General features: G+C 41.6%; 1 protein-coding gene across 4 annotated transcripts in view; it reads left to right on the top strand.

Annotated features, from left to right (window-relative positions):
* The window catches only part of gpsm2 (G protein signaling modulator 2), a 73,951-nt gene extending 46,434 nt beyond the window's left edge, over positions 1 to 27,517 (top strand). For all 4 annotated transcript variants that reach the window (XM_085982431.1, XM_085982432.1, XM_085982433.1 and 1 more), the window contains 10 exons: positions 1,514 to 1,735; positions 4,195 to 4,330; positions 6,934 to 7,076; positions 9,539 to 9,662; positions 10,579 to 10,694; positions 11,480 to 11,635; positions 13,040 to 13,148; positions 16,618 to 16,747; positions 19,388 to 19,458; positions 26,992 to 27,517. In XM_085982431.1, the coding sequence (XP_085838557.1) occupies positions 1,514 to 1,735; positions 4,195 to 4,330; positions 6,934 to 7,076; positions 9,539 to 9,662; positions 10,579 to 10,694; positions 11,480 to 11,635; positions 13,040 to 13,148; positions 16,618 to 16,747; positions 19,388 to 19,458; positions 26,992 to 27,267 (1,483 nt within the window). In that variant the 3' untranslated portion in view covers positions 27,268 to 27,517. The remainder of the gene's footprint in view (positions 1 to 1,513; positions 1,736 to 4,194; positions 4,331 to 6,933; positions 7,077 to 9,538; positions 9,663 to 10,578; positions 10,695 to 11,479; positions 11,636 to 13,039; positions 13,149 to 16,617; positions 16,748 to 19,387; positions 19,459 to 26,991) is intronic.
* The last annotated feature ends 292 nt before the right edge of the window (positions 27,518 to 27,809 follow it).

Here is a 27,809-nt window from a genome sequence, read left to right as displayed (position 1 = left end):
AACTCCTTTTTAATATGGAAGCAAGTCATCCTCTGTTCCGAGGGACTGCCTAAGAAGAAGTCTCGCTTGCCTCATGCCCCAATCCTAGCTGACCTACATTGGCTTCCCAATGCCTTCATTTAAAATTCTCATCTTTGTGTTTAAATCCCTTCATGGGCTCACCCCTCTCTATATCTGTAACCTCCTACAACCCCCACCCCCTGAACTCCATTCTGATGACTCTGCCCTCTTGTACATCACCCCCTCCCTTTGCCTCACCATTGCTGGCCATGCCTTTTAATTGGCTAGGCTATACGTTCTGGAGTCATCTACCTAAGCCTCTCCACCTCTTAAAAATCCACCTCTTTGACCAAGCTTTTGCTGACACTTCTAATATCTTCTCCTTTGTCTTGGTGTCCATTTATTTCTGATTAGACCTCTGAAACTTTCTCCAGTTCTGACGAAAGGTCATCGACCTGAAACGTTAACTCTGTTTCTCTCTCCACAGATGCTGCCTGACCTGCTGAGTATTTCCAGCATTTTCTGTTTTTATTTCTGTGGCGCGGCTTGATGTTTTTCTATGTTAAATGCTCTATATAAATGCAAGTTGCTGTTGTTCCATTCTATCTTAGGATAGTTTAAATTGCCCAATATTATTGCCCCGTTGTTCTTGCATATCTCTCTGAACTGTCTGCAAATCTCCCTCTCTTCATTGTTTGGTGGACTGTAATGGACTGTTTCCCTTCAATCTATCCACCATGGATTCTGTATGTACGCAACCCCCAGAGTATCCTTGTGTTCTAGTGCAGTCATTGAATTCTTTATTAATTTGGTAACACCGCTCCCTTTAATCCCTTGCTATCTCGCCTGAAAATGTTGCAACCGGAATGTAAAGTTCCCAATCCTGTTCAAGTTTGAACTACATCTCTCACAGCTACAACATCATACCCCTGCTTAATTATTAACTAACTAAAAACTGCTGTCTTGGCCAGTTTTCATTTTATTCTTTACTTGAACAGTGAAAATCAAATATTTTATGTTACTTCATTTGCAATTGTGTATTTACTAGACTTTTTATATAATTAAAAAAAAAAAAGTTTTTAAATGTACTTCAATTAGTCCAAAATTTCTCAAATTAAATAATTATGGAGGAATGTAGCCTTTGGGTATTTTCATTACACACAATACTTAATATTTTTTTTAGTGAGTATGCTCTTGCCTTCCACAGATGATCTGACTGATCTGGAACTTGATATGTGGAGAATCACGGCCTTGAAAATTTTAATCACAATGTGGTGGAGTGCATTGGTACAATATCACACTTGCACCACCCAGACAGTCACCCTAGCTTCGTGGATTGAGATGTAACTTCTTTTGTATGTGTTTTCAATTTGATTCTTTCCGAAAAACCAAGCCATATGTTTCCACAATCTTTGACTGTTCTAATGCATCTTGCTTCATAAACCAATTTTATAACCTCTTAAGTAGCTGTAGTTACAGAATCAATTACTTTTATTTACTGGTGTCTTTGCAGAATGGAAGCTTCCTGCTTGGAGCTGGCCCTAGAAGGTGAACGACTCTGTAAAACAGGAGACTGTCGAGCTGGGGTATCATTTTTTGAAGCTGCTGTTCAGGTTGGAACAGAGGACCTGAAAACCCTCAGTGCCATCTACAGTCAGCTTGGAAATGCCTATTTTTATTTGCATGATTATTCCAAAGCACTGGAGTACCACCATCATGACTTGACTCTTGCAAGGTAAGCAAGTATTCTGCCTCACTTCAGGCCTCCAAGACCATTGGATTCATTTCAGCTTGTAGTTTTTGGAGAAAATATACAAGAACCATTCTGCTGTAATTTCATCCCTTAATGTTCTCATGAACATTTATATTTGAGCAGTTTAATTTTGGCACTTGTCTGTCAAATGCTATATTTTCCATCTTTCACTTGTGGGGGATTATAAAGGAACCATGTAAACATTATTTCAATTTGAGGAAAGTCCACACAATATTACTGGAGGACCAACTGATTCTGTTAATAGATCCTAGCTTAAAATCTTACTGTTAACCATCAAACATTTGATCTAGTCCATTCTTTCAAGGAAAATATAGCTTCGATTTTAACTCCCAGTGGGGGCCGAGGTGGACAACAAACCGTCCAACATGGGGCCCGGGAGATTTTAACTCTCAGGACTCGTCTGCATGCTTGCTGTTAGTTTTCCGCCTGAACCCAGCAGGTAACACAAGCTGGCCGACCGGCAGGAGTGGAATTTCGTGCAGCAAGAGGCTGCTGCCAGTGACCCGAAGAATTGTTCCAAGGTAGTTGGGAAAGTTGTTCGGAGGGGGCTTTGTAGGTCATCATGGTTGTGGGTGTGTGGAGGGAAGAAGAGGAAAGTCTGTGGTTGGGGAGGCCCAAGGTTTCCCTGTAGGGCCCGGAGGACTGCTCTTGTTCCTCCAGGCCTACGTGGAAACAAAAAAAATTAAAATTACTTGCCATTCCGGGCTTTCTGATCCTGGATCCAGGTTGGCCTGGCAGTGAAGCCACACTGATTTCCCTGCACAGACCTGGGGTTAAAATTGCACCCAAGCCCTGATGATGATATTGGAGCCTGATCTGCATATTTAAAGCAGGATCCGCGCCTTCCAGCGGTTGTCCCGCTTGCTTGGTTAAAATGATATCCCGCGAGGATGCAGTGAGATTGAAGGGGATAAGTCACTGCCCCGATTTGAACTGCCCACCCATTTTCCACTGGGTGGGGAAGATTATAATCAGGTTTTGTGTGTCTGGGTACATAAGAAAGTTGTCGTTTGAGTTGGCGAAACTTTAATACAGGAAACTTTGGTTTATCCGGAGGTTAACTGTCCGGAATGCTCGAGCCACCGGCAAAAATCAGGAGCCGTTTCGTTAGGTTTTTCTTTTCGTTGCTTTTTTTTCACCTGTCAGGCTCTGCAAGGTCTCGCTGAAACTGTTGCTAAGCTACAGAGACGCTTGCAAGGTACGGCCGACTGTTTAGAAGCTGTTGCTAAGCAACAGGGTTTGTTGCCAGATACGGAGCTCAAAATCTCCGTATGTTTCAACATTAGCGCTGGTTTGTCCGGCAGTTTTGATGGGACGGCAGCAGCTCGGTCCCGTTGGTGCCGGATAGCACAAAGTTTCCTGTAACTGTTCAGGTTGAAAAGCTGATTAACTTATTTCCTTCAGTTGTAAGAGGGAAGAATGTCTCTCTTGATCGCCTGTTGTGCGGAAACACTGGCGAAACAATGCAAATGGATATTTTTCGCTGTTTCTCTATGGTTTCGGCTAACCTCCTGCCAGAGAACCCTCGAGGAAATTGTTCAAGTTACAGCCTTGATTTGTTCAAGTAATTAAGAGCCTCATAGATGTAATGTATATGATTATTACAAGTTTATCTCTGACTAAATATTGTAAAGTCTTCACCTTAAATTGTACAAAGCCCAGTGTAGTCCACCTTGGCAGTGGGTGCAGAGAATCAAGGCGAGTAGCTGTTTAAATCTTAAGGCTGAAAGTGAAATGAGTTAGAAGTGGCAGTTATATATATTTTTTGAAGCCTATGGTATTCTTCCATACATACTTGAGTTGTAATATGTAGCATAGTTAAACAATTCATGACTCAGTTTTGTGATGTGAATGAGCCAATTTGGCTAAAATATTAAATCAAAACAAATTGCTGGAAATACACAACATCTCAAAAGAGAAAAGGTTGGTTTGTACCTAAAACTTTTAACCTTTTTATTAGAATCAGTTCTGACGCTAACGGACCTGTTCTATATTTCCTGTGACTTTCAATGTTAAGGTAATATGGAGAAGCAATTTTAAAAAGCAAAAAGCATTTTGGGATACATAGCTAGACTAATGATTTAAAAGTCTACAGAAGTTATGCTAAGGCTTTTATAATGCACTGGTCAGACCACACAGATCAGAACTGGTTCTAATGAATGGTCTATACCTGAAACTTTAACCTAGTTTTTCTCTTTTCAGATGTTAATGGACCTGTTGTATTTTTCTAACAACTTGTTTTTATTTTAGCCAAATTGGTTCATTTAGATCATAAAATGAAGTCATGAATGATTTAATTTACTACATGTTACAATTTTGGTCACCACACTTCCTAAGAGATGAGTGCCAAGAACAAACTACTTAATACAGATTGCATTGCTAGTTGTTTGTTTTAATTTACTGCTTGCTTAATTTTTCAGAACAATTGGCGATCGACTGGGAGAAGCTAAAGCTAGTGGTAACCTTGGCAATACTTTCAAGGTTTTGGGACGCTTTGATGAAGCTCTAGTTTGCTGTCAAAGACATCTGGACATTTCCAGAGAACTCCGTGATAAGGTAGTTGTTAGCAAAGAATTCAATATGCTTGATAGTTAGCAAGTGAGTTACTGTCATTTTTTCTGTGCCTTTTTAATCAATGACATTAGCATATTCAACAATATTACTTTGGATACATTAAAACTTCACTGGCAATCAGAACACTGACTCAGTGGGTAAGTGCACTGCATGGTGTGACACTGAATCATACAGCCCGAGAAGGTCCCAGATTGAATCCCTGGTCTCTGCTGACTGAGCAGACCTAAACTGGGCAGTGATAGAAAAAACCCAAATGTAGTGTCTGGCTGACATCCCCTTCCCACTCCTCAGCATAGTTTCATGGAATTATTGTACATAGAAATTACTACACTGAAAAAGGCTGTGATGTTGTTTATCCTCCACTAGCAGTACTCCTAATTTTCCCATTCCACGTGCCTTTCTTTCAACCACCTATCTAACCTATTTTTACATGTTGACATGGCTCTGCTTCAATCACTAACTCTGGTAGTTCATCCCACAGCTAAGCAAATGCTCTGTGTATATATTTAAAAAAATGTTTTTTCATGATCTCTGTCCTAAATCTCTTGCATTTAATTTTGTATCTGTATCACTTTGTTCTAGAACCCTCCAATCACTGGAAATCATTTGCTTCTATCTATTCTGTCATAGCTCCTGAATGCTAGTGTTTCCTGCTGGAATGTTAGTGTGGCCATCAAGTGAGGATAGGTTTAGACACTGCTGTTATCTTCCACAGTTGAATAGTCATAGGAACAGGAGTAGCCCATTCAGCCCCTCGAGCCTGATCTGCCATTCAATTAGATCAAGACTGATCTGTATCTTAACTCCATGTATCCGCCTTGGTTCTGTACCTCTTATTACCCTTGCCTAACAAAAATCTATCGATCTCAGTTTTGAAATTTTCAATTGACCTAGCCGCAACAGCTTTTTGGGGGAGAGAGTTCCAGATTTCCACTACCCTTTGTGAAGAAGTGCTTCCTGACATCACCCCTGTACGGCCCAGCTCTAATTTTAAGGCTATGTCCCTTGTTCTTGACTCCTCCACCAGAGGAAATAGTTTTGCTCTATCTACCCTATCGACTCCTTTTGATCATCTTAAACAGCACAATTCGATCACCCCTTAATCTTCTATAATCAGGGAAAAACAAGCTTGGTCTATGCAATCTGTCCACATAATTTAACCCTTTTTGCCCCATTATCATTCTGGTGAATCAGCACTTCACCTCCTCCAAGGCCAATATATCCTTCCTGAGGTTTGGTGCCCAGAACTGAACGCAGTACTCCAGATGGGGTATAACCAGAGCTCTCTACAGCTGCAACATAACTTCTGCCCCATTGTATTCCAGCCCCTTGAGATAAAGGCCAACATCCCATTAGTCTATTCAATTATTTTTGTACCTGTCCACTAGCTTTTAGTGATCTCTGTACTTGGACCCCTAAATCTCCCTGCTCATTTGCAGTTCTTAGCATCTCGGCATTTAGAAAATACACTGATCTATCTTTCTTGGCTTCAAAATGGATAACCCCATAGTTTTCCACATTGAACTCCCATCTGGCACAGTTTTCCCACTCACTTAATCTATCAATGTCCCTTTGCAACTTTCTGCGCCCATCTATACGATTTACTGTGCCACCTAACTTGGTGTCGTCAGCAAACTTAGATATACGGCTCTCTATTCCTTCATCCAAGTCCTTTATAAATATAGTGGAAAGTGGAGGCCTCAGTAAATATCCCTGGGGGACCCTATTAGTCACAGCCTGCCAATTTGAGTACATGTCCATTATCTCTATTCTCTGTCTCCTACCTCCAAACCAATTCCCTATCCAAGTTAATAGGTTGCCTCCAATTCCATGCTCTCTCATTTTTGTCAACAGTCTCTTGTGTAGTCTGTTGAGACTTGGCCCAAGCACACAATCTCTAATTGAAGTACCAAAGGATTGCCAGACACCAATTAAGTTGTCACTATTTTTGAGAAGGAGTGGTTTTTGGGGGCGGGGCGGCGGGGGCGGGGCGGGGGGGAGGCGCGGGGGGGGGGGGGGGCGGCGCGGCGCGGGGGGCGTGCTCTGGGGGGGCGGCGCGGCTCTGGGGGGGGCGGCGGGGCGGGTGGCGGGGATTCAGGTACTGCTGCTTATAGTTTGCTACAGTTCTTATGCTTTAAAATATAATTTCTTTTGAAGTATGAAAGATGAATAATTGGAAAATTGTGGGTGAGAAGTTCATCATTCTCTCCTAATTAACTCTGGAGAATATTAATCTTTTCTGTGCTAATGGAACAAAAGGCAGAGTATTTGCAGAAATTCTGAGCTGACCCATTAATAGTATAATGCTCAATTTGCATTTGATATTTGTACCAGGTTACTGAGGCCTTACTAACTTAACAAAATCATATAAAATGTATTTCTGCTGTCTTAATAGAACTTGGTTGATCAATTGATAACTTGCAGTTTGAGTTGGAATTTGGATTCAGATTGCATTCAATGTCAAACAATGATTTGTTATTCTATTTGGGGTGCACTGCAAGAAATGGTTTGCTGCTGCAGAATTTATGTTTCTTTGAATAATTGGTGTTCTTCATACAATTTTGAGTTTTTGTGTTTATAAACAGGTAGGCGAAGCAAGAGCACTTTACAACCTTGGCAACGCATACCACGCTAATGGGAAAAGTCTGGCTTGTGCAGGAACTCAGGACCCAGGTGATTTTCCAGAAGAGGTGATTGTGGCTTTACAAAGGGCTTCAGAATACTATGAGTGAGTAATTTCTTCCAATAGAATCATGGAATTTTAAAGCACAGAAAGAAACCATTTGGTCCATTGTGCCTATGCCAGTTCTCTCAGTTAGCCACTTAGTCTCATTCTCCTGCTCTCTCCTTATATACCCTTTTACATGTTTCTTGTTTAAATGTTATCCACTTTCTTTCTAAAAGCTATAATGGATTCTGCTTCCCCCATCGTTCTATAGGGCAAAAGTTCAAATCTTTTGCTGAGCTGCCCCTTCGGAGGTTCATGTCCTATGTGCACCCCCCTCTTTCTAAGGAAAAGTATTTTTGTATAGAAAGGAGGATTTTATTTTCTCGGCTAGCATAACATATTGCTTAAGAGAGAAAGCAACTTTAAAAACACAATACCCATACTACGCTACTGAATAAACTTGAACATAAAAGAATGGTTGATGACTAACCTTTGTTTCAGTGAGTAGGATGAGCCTGCTTGTTAGCACAATTTGTGGAATTTCGGTTTGATTTCGAAGAGTTTCAACCGCAAATCGGTCTCTACATACATAAGAACATAAGAATTAGGAGCAGGAGTAGACCATACGAGCCTGCTCCACGATTCAGTGAGATCATGGCTGATCTTCGACCTCCACTCCACTTTCCTGCCCTATCCCCATATCCCTTGAATCCTCTGGAGTCCAAAAATCTATCTATCGCAGCCTTGAATATACTCAACGACTGAGCATCCATAGCACTTTGGGGCAGAGAATTCCATAGATTCACAACCCTCTGAGTGAAGAAATTCCTTCTCATCTCAGTCTTAAAAGGCCAGCCCCTTATCCTGAGACTATGCCCTCTCACGCTAGACTCTCCAGCTAGGGGAAGCAATCTCTCAGCATTTATTCTGTCAATCCCCCTCAGAAATTTATATGTTTCAATTAGATCACCTTTCATTCTTCTCAACTCCAGAGAGTATAGGCTCAATCTCTCCTCATAGGACAACCTTCTCATTGCAGGAATCAATCTAGTAAACCTTCATTGCACCACCTCTAAGGCAAGTATATCCTTCCTTAAATAAGGAGACTAAAACAGTGCACGGTACTCCAGGTGTGGTCTCACCAGAGCCTTATACAATTTTAGCAAGACTTCCTTACTCTTGTACTCCAACCCTCTAGCAATTAAGGCCAACATGCCATTTGCCTTCCTAATTGCTTGCTGTACCTGTATGCTAACTCTGTTTTTTGTACTAGGACACCTAAATCTCTCTGAACACCAACATTTAATAGTTTCTCGCCATTTAAAAAATATTCTGTTTCTGAAATATTCTGAATAAAAAATATTCAAGCGCCTTCTATTCTTGTTTTTGATGTAAGTGAAGAAAATCCCACTTCACACATGCCTTGAGGCAAAATGGACAAGCATTTCAACAGCTCTTTGGGACATTTGGGGAACTCTATTTGAATTGACAGCCAGAACTGATCAAGAGGCATAGCTTTAAAAAGATCTCTCAAAACAGAGTCGCCAGCAATGTCGATCAAATTCTCTTTTAGACTCGTGTCAATCTTTGTCTTCGTTACAAAGTCCTCTGAAAATGGATTTCAAACCCAAGCAAAATTCTGCAATTCATTTGCCTCTCTTTTGGGGGTGGAGGTGAGGGGAGAACAATGTTGCTGAATTTTGTGGTAAGCTGAGTATTTATATACTCCAGATTGACATCTTCAACATTTAGAACCAACATTTGACAGTCTATGATGACAGAAAATAATGTCGGGTACATAGATACATTGTCTTGCAGCACATAGCTCCACCATAGCAAATGTCTTTTTGGTAAAGCTCTACTTTTGTGCATAATGTAAATATTATTTCTTACAAGGAGGATGGGTCATTGTGAGTCAGCTTTGCTAATTCGGCTTAGTGCTAGCTAAAGATGGAAGAGGGAATATCTCCCCCGAGCGTTCCTGAACATCTGGATTTATGGTTGGTTTTTTTTCGGGGGTGGCGAGCATGGAGGGATTAAATTGGTTTAATTTCCCCAGGTTTCTTTACATTACATGGTACAATACAGAAGCGTTGCTTATGCTGTATAAAACGTGTGTTCTTTTTGACATCCCATCATCTTCCCTGGAGAATTTTGATCAGTCTTAAACAGTTTATCCATCCAGTTTTACTGGTTTGTCCCTAGAAAGGAATGAAAAGCTGGAAAGGGTACTAGGATGTCTGTACAAGGGATCCTAGCATACCCTTATAATGAGCCCATATGCTGCTTCATGTGCTCTTAAGGGTCAGATGTACAAGTTTATTCTGGTAACAGCTGACTTTCACAAAGGGTAGGCAGAGACATTAATTTGAAGAGTGATCACTATTACACTTCTGGTGCACAATCTACTATTTTGTATTTCTAAACCCAATTCATCCTTGCTTTGTCTTATGTTAAGCAAAGTACTAATCTGAATTAACCATTGCAAATCACTAGTATTTATCCAACAATTTTATTCATAGGGCAAATTTAGCAATAGTTAAGGAGCTTGGAGACCGAGCAGCCCAGGGACGTGCTTATGGGAATCTGGGAAATACACATTACCTTTTGGGGAGCTTCAGAAAAGCAGTGAAATCCCACAAGGAGGTAAGAGATGTCACATACTACTATTTTTACCCAAACCCTCATTTCAGAATGTCAGCATGGAGATGCAAATTAATAAAACTACATTGGTTTTCTATAGATAGAAGGCAGGGTATAGTAGTTAATTGGATTTTTCTGGATTAATGTTGTTTTGTCTCTTGAGGGGAGATGGAAGTCTGACTATGTTTAACTGTAGACATAAATCTGAAGCTAGCAAGTCTCACTGCAAAGGTTTTTAAGGTACCAACCCCTTTAAAAGTGTGCTCATCTATTCTCTTTTATTTTTCTCTTGGTTTCTGTTACATTTTACAATGCTTTTGTGGATGTAAACCATTCTCAAAACTATATTGTGTCTTTTATTTGACCTGTGGATTTGAAGTATTTTATTCCTCTTATTTAATTTTTGTTAAACTGTATTTTAAAAAAAACTTATTTTAAGCTACAGGAAAAATATAATTTCCCCTTATTGGTCATAGCCAGTGACTGATTATATTGTGAGAGTTCTGCAAAGGACTGGAGTGAGGGCAGTTTGTGCCATTCCTTTCTAATATGAACTTTGGTCAAAGCCAGTTTGTGAAAATATCAAGTTGTGGACTTTAATGGGGATGATGTTATCAAACCAGGACTGAATAGGTATAGCTAGCTGTATGTGTATAAAGTGTGCCCTTACACTAGTTTTTTTGATCCTTGAATTTTAAATTAAAACTGAAATGTCTGGCCAGTACACTTAAAGTAGCTAGATGCCTCTAATTTCAGTTTAAAGGTGCTACTTTCCTTGCTCTATGAAACATGTACAATCATCCAGTAAATAGGCGCATACTACGAGTAGCGTTTGCTTTGCAGTGTACACTATAGTTGTCTAAATATTGAAGTTGACTACTTTGATATTCTGTTTGATTAACTCATTTCATGTTTTCAGCGTTTAGAAATTGCAAAGGAGTTTGGAGACAAATCAGCTGAAAGGAGAGCATGTAGCAATCTGGGAAATGCCTATGTGTTTCTTGGTGAATTTGCAATGGCTGCTGAATATTACAAGTGAGCATTGTTAGCATATGAAAAAGTTTGTCTTAATTTTGAAATTCGATAACAAAATGTTACGGCATTTTATTCTTTTGGGAACTTTTTTCAACTTTGGAGACACTTGCTCCGAGGTATTATGATTCCATGACACCTGTATCCTTCCATGACATCACCGAAGTGATCATTCATGTGTGAGCCTAGATCAGCAAGACATCCTCCAAACTGAGATGCTATGGCCAATTTGAATGGTCCTCTGTTGCCTTGGCTTGAGGTCAGTTGGCTCTGCAAAGACCGAAGATCAAACCTGGGACTTTTCTCAGTCTCTGTGGCTCAGTAGCAGACCATAAGATACTTACTTGGCCATAGTGGTATCATAGCTGTGAGTGATCTTATACTTGACTGACATTCGCTCGTGCGTAGTCCATGGACGATGAATAGGAACAGGAACTATGGCTGAGTTTTTTTCTCCTCCTCAAAACTGTGATGCAGTGGCCAATTTGAATGGCCTTCTAAATGACCTGGCTTGGTCAATTGGCTCTGCATAGACCAGATATCAAATCTGGGACTTTTTTTGATCTGTATGTCTCCGTGCCACACCACAAGGTACACTTACCCATGTGACCATGATACCCAAGTGTGTTTTAATATGAATGTGAACTTAAGCAAGGTTTACTGTTCTTGGAAAAACCTGTCAGTTCCATTTTTTAAGCATTATAATACATAAAATTCTTATCTGAAAATGTTGCATAACAGATATTTTAAAATGTCTTGACCTGAATACCTTGCTGTTATTCATTTAGGAGAACACTGCATCTTGCTCGACAGTTAAAGGACAGGGCTGTAGAAGCACAAGCTTGTTACAGTCTTGGAAACACTTACACTCTGCTTCAAGACTATGAAAAGGCAATTGAATACCATTTGAAACACCTTATGATAGCACAAGAGCTTGATGATAGGTACAATTAAAAATAATCCCTTTAATCTCCATGCATTATTGGTGTCAGATCTAGACTATTGTTGTTATCACTGGTCATAGTCCACAGTATAAATGTATTCCTGTACAAAAGTTTTGAAATGCAAAGATTGCAGTACTACATTCAATTGGTAGGTGGCGCTGTTGAAAGAAAGCTGAGCTTACACAATCTGAAGAAAACGTCTAAGATAATGGTCCAGAATTTGCTGTCAAAATAACGGAGAGGCTAATCACGCTTACCATTATTTATTTGCAAATCGCGCAGCAACTTTAGACGAGGGCAGATGCGCGGTTAAACGTGGAAAACCAAATGTTGCTGTCTGAGATGCGCCGCTTCGCCATTAGCTTTGTGAAAACAGTCTCGCTGTCTGCCTCACCTTTGAAATGCATTGAACGGCGTCAAGTTGCTGTATTTGTGTGGTAGATACGAACCAAACTCACCACAGAAAGTTAAATCAAGTCATTTCAAGTCTAAGTAACCTTTTAATGACGTGATAAGTGTTAATTACTGTCAGTCAACCTCTCTGGCACTAAAAAATAACTACTGCAAATGTGAAGTCTCACTCCTTCAGGTTTTAATTATTGTTGGAGATTTTTACAAAATATATATATTTTTTACTTGTCTTTTTTTCCTCTCGATCCAATTTTTCTTTCCCTCTCTAACATTGAATTCACCCACTCTAATTTACTGCTCCTTCTCCGTGCAAATTTCACAATCCTGCAATCTGGTTAAGGAGATACACTTGCTTGCCCTGATGCCCTGTAGAGGGCGCCGCACCATTTCCATCTCACACTTCCAGTGCAAAATATCATGGAGGTTAAACGGGCAAGAGCGGCGGGTGTTGTTCGCTGTGGGCAAAATTGTACCTGGTTTAAATAAATTTGCAACTTTTCACAACCTTTCAATGAGAATTCTGCAATGACAGCTTTTTATTTCTGAACAAGTGTAGTTAAAAGACCATGCATGACCATTAAAAGACCTGCACCAAAAAACTAAAAGTAAAAGAAAACACATGTTCATTTTTGTCAAGTAGCATTGCTTTCAATTATTGGGCCACATATTTGTAAGCATTTAAGCAAGTACTAACTCATTCTTCCTAACCACATACAGTGAACCAGTAATAGCGAACACAATTTAAAAAGGTTTTCTTAAATGAATCCATGTTCCTTGGCTCTATCATAGTATCTGTTGAAGAATGACCCCTTAGATATTACTGTCACAAAACTAAAATTGTCAAACTTGCATTTTGCAAGACGATAGCAGAGGTTAGTGCATAACTTCTGTATGTGTACATTCTTGTTTATGAAGTAATAGAACTTGAAAATATGGACAAAGTCAAATAATATGGCCTAGACTTGTTAAATCTGCTTTTCATTTGAATTTTAGGATTGGTGAAGGGAGAGCTTGTTGGAGTTTAGGAAATGCTTATACTGCACTAGGAAGTCATGAACAAGCTGTACATTTTGCAGAGAAGCACTTTGAAATTTCAAAAGAGGTAAAATTATTTTATTTACATAGGAGATGCAGTTAAACTGTTAACTAGCATATATGTGAATGGCTGTAAGACTGCAGTTCAACATATTTCACTAAGGTTGAGTCATCCAGAGGTCTATCCTGGGTTAGGAAATGATAATTGAAACAAGAAATGATAACTGAATGACTCGGGTCAAGGATGAAAGTTTCTTCCACATATATGCTATTCTGAAAGAAATTAATTAATCTCAAACCCTGCTTGATGCATGTTCATTTAATATTCATGTTCTCTAGTTTCATCGGTTCAAGTTAAATAACCTGCCGGCAACGCAGAAGAGCAGTCAGTAGTCAGTTCTGTAGCTAAGTGTTATCATTGTTTCTTTAATGTTAATACTGTTGAAACAAAAAAGGAAAAAAGAAAATACTGCAGAAGCTATAAATCTGAAACCAAAACAGAAAATACTGGAAAAACTTAGCAAGTCAGGCACAACGTCCATGGAGCGAAGCAATAAGTCAATGTTACAGGCACTGTCCTTCATCGGCACCAGAAAATATTACAGATTAACAGTGGAACATGGTGAGGGAGGGAGAAATAAACCCCAACATATACACAAGTAAAGAAAAAGATGAGGAAAAGTGATTCGGTGGAGAAAGGTGATGGTTAATTGACAGAAGTGATAATAGCTTGAGACAAAAGGAGACCTGATGAGGGAAAATTAGGACAATAAATATATATACATTTAAATGTGTGAATAATTAAAGCTGGTTGGTTAAGTGGGAGTGTGGGAGCATTAAAACCTGGCAAAATGGAACAGGCACTAGTGGCCCAGCAATCTGATGGAAGGAAAAGGCAAGTCAACACCAGGATTGCCAGGTTTTTATGCTTCTCCCCCCCCCCCCCCCCCCCCCAACTCCCATCCCAACTTAATTAACCTGCTTTAACTAGTCACACATTCTCTTTATTTTTCTAATTCTTCTCATCATGCTTCCTTTTGTCTCATGCTGCTAACATATCTGTTAGGTAATCATTTCCTGTTCTCCACTGAATCACTTTAGAGCTCATCTTTTTCTTTAATGTTTCCCACCTCCCCCTCACCATGTTCCTTCTTATAATAAAAACAGCAAATGCTGGAAATACTCAGCAGGTTAGGCGGCATCTGTGGCGAGAAAAAGGGATAACGTTTCAGGTCGATGACCTTTCATCAGAATTTAAGATTTCCAGCATCTGCAGTATTTTGCTTTTCCTTATAAGTTGTTCAGCTGTAATATTTTCTGGTTCCGATAAAGGGCAATGCCTGAAACGTTGACTTGTTGCTTCTCTCCACGGATGCTGTGCCTGGCTTGTTGAGTGTTTCCAGCATTTTCTGCTTTTCTTTTTATACTGTTAAAGTTCACTTGTTATCCCACTTTAAGGAAATTAAGTGGATAAAGATCCACTGCTGCTCCAGAGTTCTTTGCTGAAATTACACATTTTTGACCAGATGCAAATGTTCAGGAAGCAAATGGCTTATGCATTTCAATTGAAACTCTAAACTGATTCAGTTAAAGGCATCGCTCAGTTACTGAAAGGGGTATGAGAAGACCAAACTTTGTTTGCTCATGCTTGCTAGTACTTGACACTGTTCTATTTGCTGAAGAAGTATTCAGCCCCTGGACTTACTGAACTGTAAGCATGTAAATATGTGCCTTGTACTCTTAATATTAGCTGCATTTTTGTGCTTCAGTTTTTGAAATGTGTTCTTGGGATGTGGGAGGTTCTGCCAAGGCTACATTTATTGCCCATCCCTAGCAGCCCTAAGAAGGTGGTGGTGGAACTTCTTGAACTAAGGCAATCTTTGTGGTGATTAGCTGTTTTAGTCTGCAACCAACTACGCTTGTTTGTAATATCGCCACCTACAGAACTTCTGGGATATAGTCCGCTCATGAGAACTGTTATTAGGCTGTTGAATAAGAAAATTGTGCAAAAGAATCTGAAATGTAACAATTCTTTGAGAAAAAATTATTTCAGGTTGAAACTAATGGCTTTTTTTTTAAACCTGTAAACCATTTTAAGAATGACTCCCAACTCTGAAAGCTATATGTCTTCAAAGTAAAGCATGCTACTTTTCTAATCAAAATGACGTTCTTAAGCTTCAGTGAGACCCTTTGTGATTAGCCGGAGGGGCAGCAGTGGTCTTTCCTAGTCCTGCACGTGGCTGCATTCCTATGCCCCCAGAATAGGAGGGCAGTAGGAAGAATCCTAACCCTCCTGGAACTCTTGTTCTTCCATTTCAGTGTCTTAATCACTCTTTCTCCTCCTCCCCCATCCACCATTTTTAGGTCTGCCAGTTAAAGGGAAATTCTAAGCCCATCATTTTGGTTTGTAACCTCGTTGTCAAATTTGTATACAAGAAATTGGTAGCGTGCTCTGAGTTTTCTGGATCGGAGTCCTGTTTACCAGACTACATTGAAGGTAGTCATTTTGTTAATCTGAAAAAATCAAAGTGAGTTATATAGAACAAGAAAGTTAAAAGTTATGCACTCAGCACATTGGTGTTATTTTGGGAAAAAAAGATAGGTACTGATTCTGACCCTCAGCCTTTTAAAAGTCCAAAAAGTCAAGCTTGGGCAGTAAGTTTGTAGACAAGTTAATGAACATCGATCGCTCTTTTTAGCATCGACTTAAAATACACATTGCAGTATTTCAGGAACAGTATAGAGCAAATGGATCACCGATGCAATATACCTGTCCTTTGAGAAATGCCAGTACCTGTCTTTGAGACTTGAATCAGCAGCATTTTCCGGAGTACTAATGCCTCATATTCCACAATCTGCGTCAGTTACCACAAGTGTGATACAACCAAACTGAGTGATCTGGGCAGAACCAAATAAAACATCTTCTGGGTTTCCTGACCAGAACTCCTCCTCTTCTATTTCTCCTCTCCACCTCCTCCCCCACCCCCACTGGCTTGGAAATCCCGCCCCAGTAAATATCACAGCCATTGTTTTTCAGAGGCAAACCCATATTTCACACAAGATTTTTGTAAACAAATATGCTGTGTATAGTAAAGAATAATATGTGGATAAAATCTACATATCTGCACCTTTGATGATGCATTTAAAGGAAAATTCTAATCTTGATATTCTTGGGTGTGGAGCAATTATATTGTCTTATGTTTTTTTTTGTCGAAATCGCATGTTGAGTTCACAGAAATCACAGAAACCACACAGTGCAGATAGAGGCCATTTCGGCCCATCGAGCCTGCACCGACACATATCCCACCCGATCCTGTAGAAATGAAATCTATTATTTACTGTTCAAACTATCAGAGGTTTGTAGTGCCTTTCTAACAATATGAAAATGAAAGGCAAGTTCAGCCTATGAAATGCTTTAGGCATTGTTTGGCATTGTGAAGCTGCTTGTCCTACAAAATAGCGTCACAGTTTATACAAGTAAAATGAATCCTGTGTAATGTACTTTTAACATTGGTGTTTTATATTTATTTTTACAGGTAGGGGATAGAAGTGGTGAACTCACAGCTCGGATGAATCTTTCAGATCTTCAGATGGTGTTGGGCATTAGTTACAGTACAAACAACTCCATCTTATCCACAAGCCATGAGCTGGATTATAACTCACAAGGTGGGTGCAAAGAAATCCTGTGAAAGGAAGTCCCTTGCGGCCCCAACTCTAACCTGTGCTCTGTTTGAGCGCAGCTCCCTGCTGCGATCATCAAAGTTGCCCTGTTACTGTATCTGTTGTAGAAATACAGATCTCACCATGAATGTGTTTGGTATTGGCATTTTTCTACTCATCAGTACAGTGATTTCCCATAGTTAGAAGAACTTTAATATTTCACCTTTTTTGTTGTGTGTCCAGGTGAAACATGGTTATTAGCACTGGTCTAAAGTATATCTTGGGATTTAAAAATTGTTTAATTCTGTTTGTTCAGGCAAGTAATTAGGAAAGCTAATAATGTTATTGTCTATTGCGAGGGGAATTGAATACAAAAGTAAGGCGGTTATGCTTCAGTTATACAGGGCATTGGTGAGACCACATCTGGAGTACTGTGTACAGTATTGGTCTCCTTATTTAAGGAAGGATGTAAATGCATTGGAAGCAGTTCAGAGAAGGTTTACTAGACTAATACCTGGAATGGGCGGGTTGTCTTGTGAGGAAAGGTTGGACAGGCTAGGCTTGTATCTGCTGGAGTTTAGAAGAGTAAGAGGTGACTTGATAGAAACATATAAGATCCTGAGGGGTCTTGACAGGGTGGATGTGGAGAGGATATTTCCTCTTGTGGGAGAATCTAGAACTAGGGGTCACTGTTTAAAAATAAGGGGTTGTCCATTTAAGAGGAGAAATTTTTTCTCCGAGGGTGGTGAGTCTGTGGAACTCTCTTCCTCAGAGGGCGGTGGAAGCAGAGTCTTTGAATATTTTTAAGGCAGAGGTAAATAGATTCTTGATAAGCAAGGGGGTGAAAGGTTATCGGGGGTAGGCGGGAATGTGGAGTAATCAGATCAGCCATGATCTTATTGAATGGCGGAGCAGGCTCGAGGGGCCGAGTAGCCTACATTGCTCCTAATTTGTATGTTCGTATCATTTTTTAGTACCCACAAGAACTGATCAAGTGCTTCATATGGATGAAACCGAACTAAATAAAGTTATACTGGGAGGTGGTGGGGGAGCGGGGAAGCAATGCATAGAGACATGTAAGGATAATGAATGAAAATGTGGTGCATTTAGGGGAGACCTTGGTTCTGGTTAAAATAATGCCATTGCATCCTGTATGTAATTATTACCAAGATTTAATAATTTCAGCTTTACACAAATATTCTGTGGAAAACAAATTCTTAAGGCCATTGAATCATTGGGGGAGAAATACGTTGTCGCCTCGTTTGGGTGCTAATTTTTGAAATCCTGAAAAATTAGCGCCAGGCGCTAATGATTCTGAGCTTCCCCATAATTGTCATCTGGTTGCTGATTCTCTGAAAGCATAAAGGCACAAGACTCGCATTAAGGTGAGGGCAGGGGGGTAGGAAGGGAGCAAGGAATGCAGACAGTATCAGGAGCTGGAAAGTGGGAAAGGCTTGTGGTGTGAGGGGGAAGTGGGATGAGAGAAGGAGAGGGGATGAACATACCATTGTTGCCCCCAAGGGGGTCGGCGTTGCTGACTGGCTGCAGGAGGTGGCAGAGCTCTGCGACCACGTCCTTGGTGAAGCAGAGCCTTTTAAGACCGTGTTCCTCAGTGAAATTGATGTAGGAGAACTGCTGTCGGAATACCCTGGGAGGGTAAGGCTTCCTATTGAGAGCCCTGTTGGCCCTCCTCCCTCTGGCCACATTTTGCAATCTTTCTCTCTGCCTCCGCTGCCTCCAACGTTGATGCTGGAGGGCGAGTCCCAGTGCCAGTACAGCCGCCATAAGTATGAAAATGTTGCACTTTAAAATCTCGCCTAAATGAAAGTGAATAATTTCTGAGGCAGAAGACTCCTTCAAGTGAAAAATGCTGAAATCGCTCAAAACACCTGTTTGCCTATGCCAAACTGACAAGGCAGCATTCTTTGCTGACTAAAAATAAACTGTATGTTGACGCCTTTAAATACCTCTCCTCCAGCGCTCAACCGACTGCATACCGCCTCCTCTAGCTGTCGGTGCTAACGGCAGGCGCTCGGGCAGGGGGCGAGAGTGAATTTCTGATGCAAGGCGCTGCGCAGCCGGATGACGCCACGATCTCCAGATGCAGGAGATCGTGGCACTAGTGGTTACCGCCGCCGCAAACCTCTGTCAATTTCGCGGGCGTCAGTACTATCGCCGCACCCGGTCGCAAAGCCGGTAGCGCCCCCTGGAGGCGCTAACAGGAGGCACTAAGCTACCAAATTTCTCCCCCATTAAGTTTAGGCAATGTTTTTTAAAAAAAAGATCCGTTCATTGAACTACATGGCTACTTCATGGACAATGGCAAAAGTCACCCTAGACTCACTTCGTAAAGTATTGTAAGACCGGTCCTTACACCTTTACTAAATAATGTAAAGGCATCTTAATCATAGTTTTCAGTTAAGAAGCGACACACAATATAAGAAAGGGAATAATAACTTTTTAAGACTTGCATGCTTTTCCCTGATGAACAGAAAATTGTCCCAATGTATTTTTTTGGGGTGTAAAAGGAGATAGAGAGGTTATATTTTTGGACGGTTGTTGTACAGTTAGTAACTCAGCTGTAGGTAAATGATCAAGAATGAAAGCAGCAGCAAAAACTGTATTATTAATCTTTTATTCTTCTAGGTGCTCGACCAAGATTAGGGCGTCGACAAAGTATGGAAAAAATGGAACTAATGAAGTTAACACCAGATAAGGTACTGGCATTTAAAATTTTAGAAAATATTTCAGCAACTCATAATAATATATTATGAGCCAAAAAAAAGAGACATTAGGACAGTTTGATCAAGGAGGAAGTTTTTACTGAGTGTCTTAAAGGGGCATAGTGAAGTGGAGAGGTTTAAGGAGGGAATTCAAGAGCTTGGGGCCTAGACAGCTTAAGGCAGGGCTGCCAATGGTAGGGCGAAGGAAATTGGGATGCACAAGAGGCCTGAATTGGAGGAAAGCAGAGTTCTTGGAGGGTTTTAGGGATGGAGGAGGTTACAGCGATAGGGAGGGGCAAAGCCATGGAGCGATTTGAACACTAGTATGAGAATTTTAAATTTGAGGCATTTGTGGACCGGGAACCAATGTAGGTCAGTGAGCACAGGGGTGATGGGTGAACTGGACGTGGTGCGCGTTAGGATACCAGCAGCAGAGTTTTGGATGAGTTAAAGTTTATGGAGGGTGGAGGTTGGGAGGCCGGCCAGGAGAGCATTGGAATAGTTGAGTCTGGAGATAACAAAAGCACGGATGAGGGTTTCAGCAGCAGATGGCTGAGGCAGGGACAGAGGTGGTCTTGGTGTTGGAGAGGATATGGGGTCAGAAGCTCGGCTCAAGGTAAAATAGGATGCTGAGGTTGCGAACAGTCTGGTTCAGCTTGAAACAGTAGCCAGGGAGGGGGAATGGAATCAATGGTTAGGGAATAGAGTTTGTGGCGGGGGCCGAAGACAATGGCTTTTGTCTTCCCAATGTTTAACTGAAGGAAACTTATGTTCATCCACTACTGGAAGAGTATAAACCCCTAATGTGGTAAATAGGTTGAATAACTTAACAGTAGAAACTCTATCTGTACACTGTGTGGGTATACATATCTGAATTCATTGTAATTTTCAGTAGATAATGTAGTCACCACAGATCTCAAAAAGGAAGGTCATGCTTGACCAACCTAATTGAATTTCCAGAGTAGACCAGGGTAATGCAGTATGTCTAATCTATTTGGATTTTCAGAAGACCTTCGATAAGGCACTGCATAGTAGACTCATGACTAAGGTCAGAGTATGTGGAGTCAAGGGACAGGTAGCAGAATGGATAGCAAGCTGGCTACAAAACAGAAAAATGAGGAGGAGTTAAAGGCAGCTACTCAGACTGGCAAAAGGTGGGAAGAGGTGTTCCACTGGGATTGGTGCTGAGACCACTGTTGTTCACAATTTGCATTAACAGTTTGGATTCGGGAATCAGAAGTACAATTTCTAAATCTGCGGGCGACACCAAATTGGGGTGTGTAGTTAAGACAAAGGAAGATTATGACAAAATACATGAAGACATTAATAAACTTGCAGAATGGGCATGGAATTGGCAAATGAATTTCAATATACATAAGTGTGAGGTGGTGCGTTTTGATAAGAATAGAATCATAAGAACATAAGAAATAGGAGCAGGAGTAGGCCATTCGGCCCCTTGAGCCTGCTCCGCCATTCAATAAGATCATGGCTGATCTGATCTTGGCCTCAACTCCACTTTTCTGCCTGTTCCCCATAACCCTTGACTCCCCTGTAGTTCAAAAATCTGTCTTATCTCAGCCTTGAATATATTCAATGACTCAGCCGCCACAGTTCTCTGGGGTAGAGGATTCCAAAGATTCACAACCCTGTGAGAGAAGAAATTCCTCCTCATCTCTGTCTTAAATGGGCGACCCCTTATTCTGAAACTATGCCCCCTAGTTCTAGATTCCCCCACGAGGGGAAACATCCTCTCGGCATCTACCCTGTCAAGCCCCCTCAGAATCTTGTATGTTTCAATAACATCACCTCTCATTCTTCATAGAATGGTTACAGCATGGAAGAAGGCCATTCGGCCCATCGAGCCTGTGCCGACTCTCTGCTAGTTCCATTTTCCCCATAGCCCTGCAAATTTTTTTCCTTCAGATACTTATCCAACTCCCTTTTGAAAGATAAGATTGAGTGTGCCTCCATCACCTTTTCAGGCGGTGCATTCCAGATCTTAACCACTCGCTGCGTAAATTTTTTTTTCTTGCGCCGCCTTTGGTTCTTTTGCCAATCACCTTAAATCTGTGTCCTTTGGTTCTCGACCCTTCTGCTAATGGGAACAGTTTCTCTCTCTACTTTGTCCAGACACCTCATGATTTTGAACACCTCTATCAAATTTCCTCAATCTTCTCTGCTCCAAGGAGAACAACCCCAGCTTGTCCAGTCTATCAATGTAACTGAAGTCCCTTATTCCTGGAAACATTCTTGTAAATCTTTTCTGCACCTTCACATCCTTCCTAAAGTGTGGTACCCAGAATTGGACACCGTACTCCAGTTGGGGCCGAACCAGTGTTTTATACAAGTTCATCATAATTTCCACACTTTTGTACTCTATACCTCTATTTATGAAGCCTAGGATCCCGTAAGCCTTTTTAACTACTTTCTCAACCTGCCCTGCCACCTTCAACGATTTGTGCACACTTACCCTCGGGTCTCTCTGTTCGCACACCCCCTTTAGGATTGTATCCTTTAGTTTATATGTCCTCTCCTCATTCTTTCTGCCAAAATGTATCACTTCGCACTTTTCTGCGTTAAATTTCATCTGCCACGTGTCTGCCCATTTCACCAGCCTGTCTATGTCTTCTTGGAGTCTATCACTATCCTCCTCACTGTTCAGTATATTTCCAAGTTTTGTGTCATCTGCAGATTTTGAAATTGTGCCCTGTACACCCACATCTAAGTCATTAACATATATCAAGAAAAGCAGTGATCCTAGAACCGACCCCTGGGTAACACCACTGTATACCTTCCTCCAGTCCAAAAAACAACCGTTCACCACTACTCTCTGTTTCCTGTCACTTAGCCAATTTCCTATCCATGCTGCCATTGTCCCTTTTATTCCATGGGCTTCAACTTTGCTGGCAGGCCTATTATGTGGCACTTTGTCAAATGCCTTTTGAAAGTCCATGTACACCACGTCAACTACATTACCCTCATCAACGCGCTCTGTTACCTCATCAAAAATCTGTGTAGTATGAGGCCACATACTACACAAAAGCAAGTGGATGCTGGAAATCTGAAATAAAAACAGAAAATACTGGCAATACTCAGCAGGTTAGGCAGCATCTGTGGAGCAAACAGTTAATGTTTCAGTTCGATGACCTTTGTCAGAACTGGAGAAAGTTAGAGATATAACAGGTTTTAAGCAAGTGCAGAGGCAGGGAAAGGGGGAGGGGAGGAAAAAACAAAAGGGAAGGTCTGTGATCGGGTGGAAGGTAAGAGAGATTAAATGACAAAAGGGATGATTGTACAAAGCAAAAGGAGATGGTAATGGGACAAGTAAAGAAACAAAAGATGAGTCTAGAAGAGGTATAAATGGGAATGGCAGAGTCATCAACAGCTGCCATCTGGAAAAAATGGGGGCAGAGGTTCTGGTTTGAAATTGTTGAACTCTATGTTGAGTCCAGAAGGCTGTAAAGTGCCTAATTGAAAGATGAGGTGCTGTTCCTCGAGTTTCTGTTGAGCTTCATTAGAACAGTGTAGGAGGCCAAGGACGGAGAGGTGAGAGTGGGAGTGGAGCGGAGAATTAAAGTGACAGGTGACCAGAAGCTTGGGGTCACACTTGCGGACTGAATGGAGGTGTTCCGCAAAGCGGTCACCCAATCTGCGTTTGGTCTCCCGAGTGTAGAGGGGAATGCATCATGAGCAGTGAATACATTATACTAAATTGAAAGAAGTACAAGTAAATCACTGTTTCACCTAGATGGAGTGTGTGGGGCCCTGGACAGTGGGAAGGGAGGAGGTAAAAGGCAAGTGTTGCATCTCCTGCGCTTGCATGGGAAGGTGCCATGGGAAGGGGAGGGGGTGTTGGGGCTGATTGAGAAGCGGACCAGGATGTCGCGTAGGGAACGGTCCCTTCAGAATTCTGAAATGGGAGGGGAAGATGTGTTTGGTGGTGAGATCACGCGAAATGACGGCGGATGATCTGTTGAATGTGGAGGTGGTGAGGTGAAAGGTGAGGACAAGGGGAACCCTATTGTGGTTCTGGGAGGGAGGGGAAGGGGCGAGAGCAGAAGTGTGGGAAATGGAACGGACTTGGTCGAGGGCCCTGTCAACCACAGTAGAGGGGAATCCTCGGTTGAGGAAAAAGGAAGACCTATTGGAAGCACTAGTATGGAAGGCTGCATTGTCAGAGCAGATGTGACGGAGAAACCGGGAGAATGGAATAGAGTCCTTACAGGAAGCGGGGTGGGAGGAAGTGTGGGAGTCAGTGGGCTTATAATGGATGTTGGCCAATGGCCACATACTGCTTGGATAATTAATCTAAATGGGGTAGAGGAGCAGAGGGATCTACGGGCACAGATAAACAAATCACTAAAACCACAACACAAATTAATGTGGCCATAAAAAAGGCAAACCAAGCACTGGGGTTTATTTCTAGAGGGATAGAATTGAAAAGCCGGGAAGTTATGTTACACTTGTATAGAACCTTGGTTAGACCGCACTTGGAGTACTGCGAATAGTTCTGGTCTTATAATAAGGATTTAGGGGCATTGGATAAGGTGCAAAAAAGATTTACAAGGATAATGCCAGAACTGAAGAATTGAGAGGTTATGACTATCAGGATAGGTTGAACAGGCTGGGGCTCTTTTCTCTAGAAAAGAGAAGGCTGAGAGGTGACCTGATAGAGGTCTTTAAAATGATGAAGGGGTTCGATAGGGTAGACATAGAGAAGTGTTTTCTTTTGTAGGGGTTTTGAAAACTAGGGGACATAAATATAAGACAGTCACTGATCAATCCAATAGGGAATTCAGGAGAAACATCTTTACCCAAAGAGTGGTAAGAATGTGGAACTCTCTACCACAAGGAGTAGTTGAGGCAAATAGCATAGATGGATTTAAGGAGAACCTAAATAAGCCCATGAGGGAGAGGAATAGAAGGGTATGTTAAGGTTAGATGAAGAGGGGTGAGAGGCAGCTCATGTGGGGCTTAAATGCTGGCATAGACCATAAACTTGCAGAATGGGCATATAATTGGCAAATGAATTTCAACACAGATAACTAAGATATTACATTCTGGTAAGAAAAATAAGGGGGTCACATAGCACTTGGAAAATAATCTAAATAGGATAGAGGAACAAAGGGATCTCATACAAATACACAATTTACTAAAAGTAGTGACACAGGTGAATAAGGCCCCTTTTATAAAAAATAAAAAAAAGCATTGAGAACATTGCCTGTTGCCTGCAACCACTGTGCATCTGCCCTTTAATAGGTGCGGGCTGCCTTTATGTAGCTTTGGAGACACCAGATTTCCCAACTCCCACACAGGTCTGCATCCAATAAGCAGTATGGGTAGTGCTGGCTGCATGCCATTCTCAATATAAAGAGTTGCTAGCACCAATTTCACGTTTTCGGGCGCAATTGAAGTTCTAGGCCTGCATATTTTTTCTTCTTCTTCCTAGTCCACAGACTGGGCAAAATCAGAAGATTTTTCTGACTGGAGACATTCTACATTTAGTGAATCAAAATGCAACCTCTGACTTTGGGTCTCCTAGTTGAAAAATATCATCTAAAGTGGCTCATCCATTGTGGTCCATTTTGAGACATTCGGGCTGATTTTCACTTGAGAGGCTTAAAAATGGGGTCTGGGGTCTGGAGCCTTACCTGCCCAATTAACCCTGATGGTCAGCCCCCTGTAACTTTCAACGGTGCACTGCTGGGCAGCCGAAGCGCTTGCCTGAAACCAGCGGTAGGCCTCTTTCTCATACAAAGCAAAATTCTGATGCCTTAGGTAGGACCCGTTTGCAATTTAAAGTGACACATGGGCGGAGCTTGCATCGTGAATGTTGCACCCATGTGTACTGGCATTCCGATCAGGACACGGCCAGAAAAGCTTTTTTTTTGTATATCCGGAAGGAGCAGACATGTTCCCCTTAGCTGTAGAAAAATACTGCGGGCCTCTGCCCCACCTCAACATGTGTTTGCCCTCTCCCTCTCTCTTTCTCCCACTTCAAACACCTACCTACCTGTGGGCCTCTGCCGTTGTCCTGATTGGTTGACATTCCTGAGGCTGAAGAGCAGTGAGCTACAGCAGGGCGCTTGTCTGGCCTCCACAGCTTATCTGCTAATTTCAAATGAGGCCAAAGCCTCAATCACAGGCTGATGGGCACCCAAAAGTCAAAATTGACTCTTTCACCGTTACCAGCACCTGCTGTCTGGAAAAAATGGGAGCAGTGGTTATGATCTGAAATTGTTGAACTCCGCTCAAGTCCTGAATGCTGTTTGGGACTCTGGTCCTTGAGTTTCCACACACATACCTTTTTAGAATATAAACTCTTATTATCTCATGCAGAAAATATAAGAATAATAGATATATTGCAAAAGTAAAATACTGCGGATGCTGGAAATCTGAAATAAAACCAGAAAATGCTGGAAACACTCAGCAGGTCAGGCTGCATCTGTGGAGAAAGAAACTGAGTTAACATTTCAGGTCAATGAGTTTTCGTCATGTATTGCAATCTGTTCCAGAATGTAGAGCCAGATGCTGCTGGAAAATTGCAGCTAGTTCCCAGTCAGCCCCTACCCAGGGGTGGAAAGAAAAGGAGAGAATACATGATTACAGAAAATGCTGGAAATACTCAGCAGGTCAAGCAGCATCTGTGGAGAGAGAAAGAGAGTAAATGTTTCAGGTCAATGACCTTTTGTCAGAACTGGAAAATGTTACAGATGCAACCGGTTTTTAGCAAATACAGAGGCAAGGAAAGGGGGGAGGAGAGGAAAGAACAAAAGGGAAGGTTTTTTTAATATATTCGTTCCTGGGATGTGGGCTTCACTGACGAGGCCAGTATTTATTGCCCTTGAATATGGTGGTGAGCCGCCGCCTTAAACTGCTGCAGTCCGCGTGGTGAAGGTACTCCCACAGTGCTGTTAGGGAGGGAGTATAGAAACAGTCCAGGATTTTGACCCAACGACTGTGTAGGAACTGCGATATATTTCCAAGTCAGGATGGTGCGTGACTTGGAGGGAAACTTGGAGGTGGTACTGTTCCCATGTGCCTGCTGCCCTTGTCCTTCTAAGTGGTAGAGGTCGTGGATTTGGGAGGTGCTGCTGAAGAAGCCTTTGCGAGTTGCTGCAGTGCATCTTGTAGATGGTACACACTGCAGCTACGGTGCATCTATGATAGTGGGGACGGCAGGAATGATTAAATGACAAAAGGGATGGTGCAAGGGACAAGTAAAGAAACAAAAGATAGGTCTAGAGGAGCTGTATATGGCAACAGCAGAACTATTACCAGCACCTGCGAAATGGGGAATATATCCTCTCTTGGCGAAGGCAATCTCTGTTTTGCCATCTTTCCCCTAATCCTTCTGGAGAGGTTTTTTTGCTTGAAGGGGGGGGATAAATTCCTCTTCAATTCAAACTACTGCTCATTCCCCTCTTTCCCCCATTCCAATGATCAACAAATGTTCAGTGGCTATATTTTTGAGGCATATTAACGTGCAGGTTTTGTAATACTGATGAACTGATTTGTTTTGTTCAGGTTCAGAACTGGAACAGTGAAATTCTTGTGAAACAGAAACCTGCACTTTGGAAGCCATCAACCAAGTTGCTGTTTGTAAATCGATTCAGGGGCAAAAAGCACAAAAGTAACAATTCATCTGCAAAAGTTCTTAAGGACACTAGTAATTCTGTAGTCATAAATGATGCTAGAATCCACATTCCACAAAAGGTAATCTATGTTGCAATACTTTTTTTTTCTTTGTTTACAGCTTGTGGTTTGATAAATGATACACAATGCACCAAACTCTCTTTATAAAGCATTCATGAATCCAAATAGAACAAATTTCCCAATTCATGTGTTTTGATTTCCATTTATCTAATTTCCCAATCTTGGCTGCATCACTTCGCCTTAGGGAGGGAAAAGTCAATGGAAGAGTCATTCATGAGAGAAAACACAATGTGCCTCAATGGAACATACTTAATACAAGCAAAGCCACTTTAATGTATTCATACAGAACCAAATGGATGCGTTCTCCTGAAGGGCCATTCCTTTAGTGAGTGGATGTACTTGGAAGCTAATGAGGTTTAAGTGGATACAGATAAATAGGTGCTTGGTTATTATGCAAATAAATCAGGCAGTTGTCGTTTTCCTTCGATAACTGCAGTCAGGTTTATGTCCATTTAGAAGTATGTTCTCCTTGTGCAAATGAAACATGTTGCACCTTGGCACTGAAGTCATGTTTAACTTGGCTTAAATTTGGGGTTTGAGTAAAGGGGTTGAGGGCGGGGGGAAGGGTGGGGTTGAGGGCGGGGGGGAAGGGTGGGGTTGAGGGCGGGGCGGTGGGCAAGGGGGTGGGG

The sequence above is a fragment of the Somniosus microcephalus genome, chromosome 3 (assembly GCF_052327205.1).
Source record: "Somniosus microcephalus isolate GS21.2 chromosome 3, FLI_Smic_1.0, whole genome shotgun sequence".
Classification (NCBI taxonomy): Eukaryota; Metazoa; Chordata; class Chondrichthyes; order Squaliformes; family Somniosidae; genus Somniosus; species Somniosus microcephalus.
This window is presented reverse-complemented; position numbering and strand designations above follow the sequence as displayed.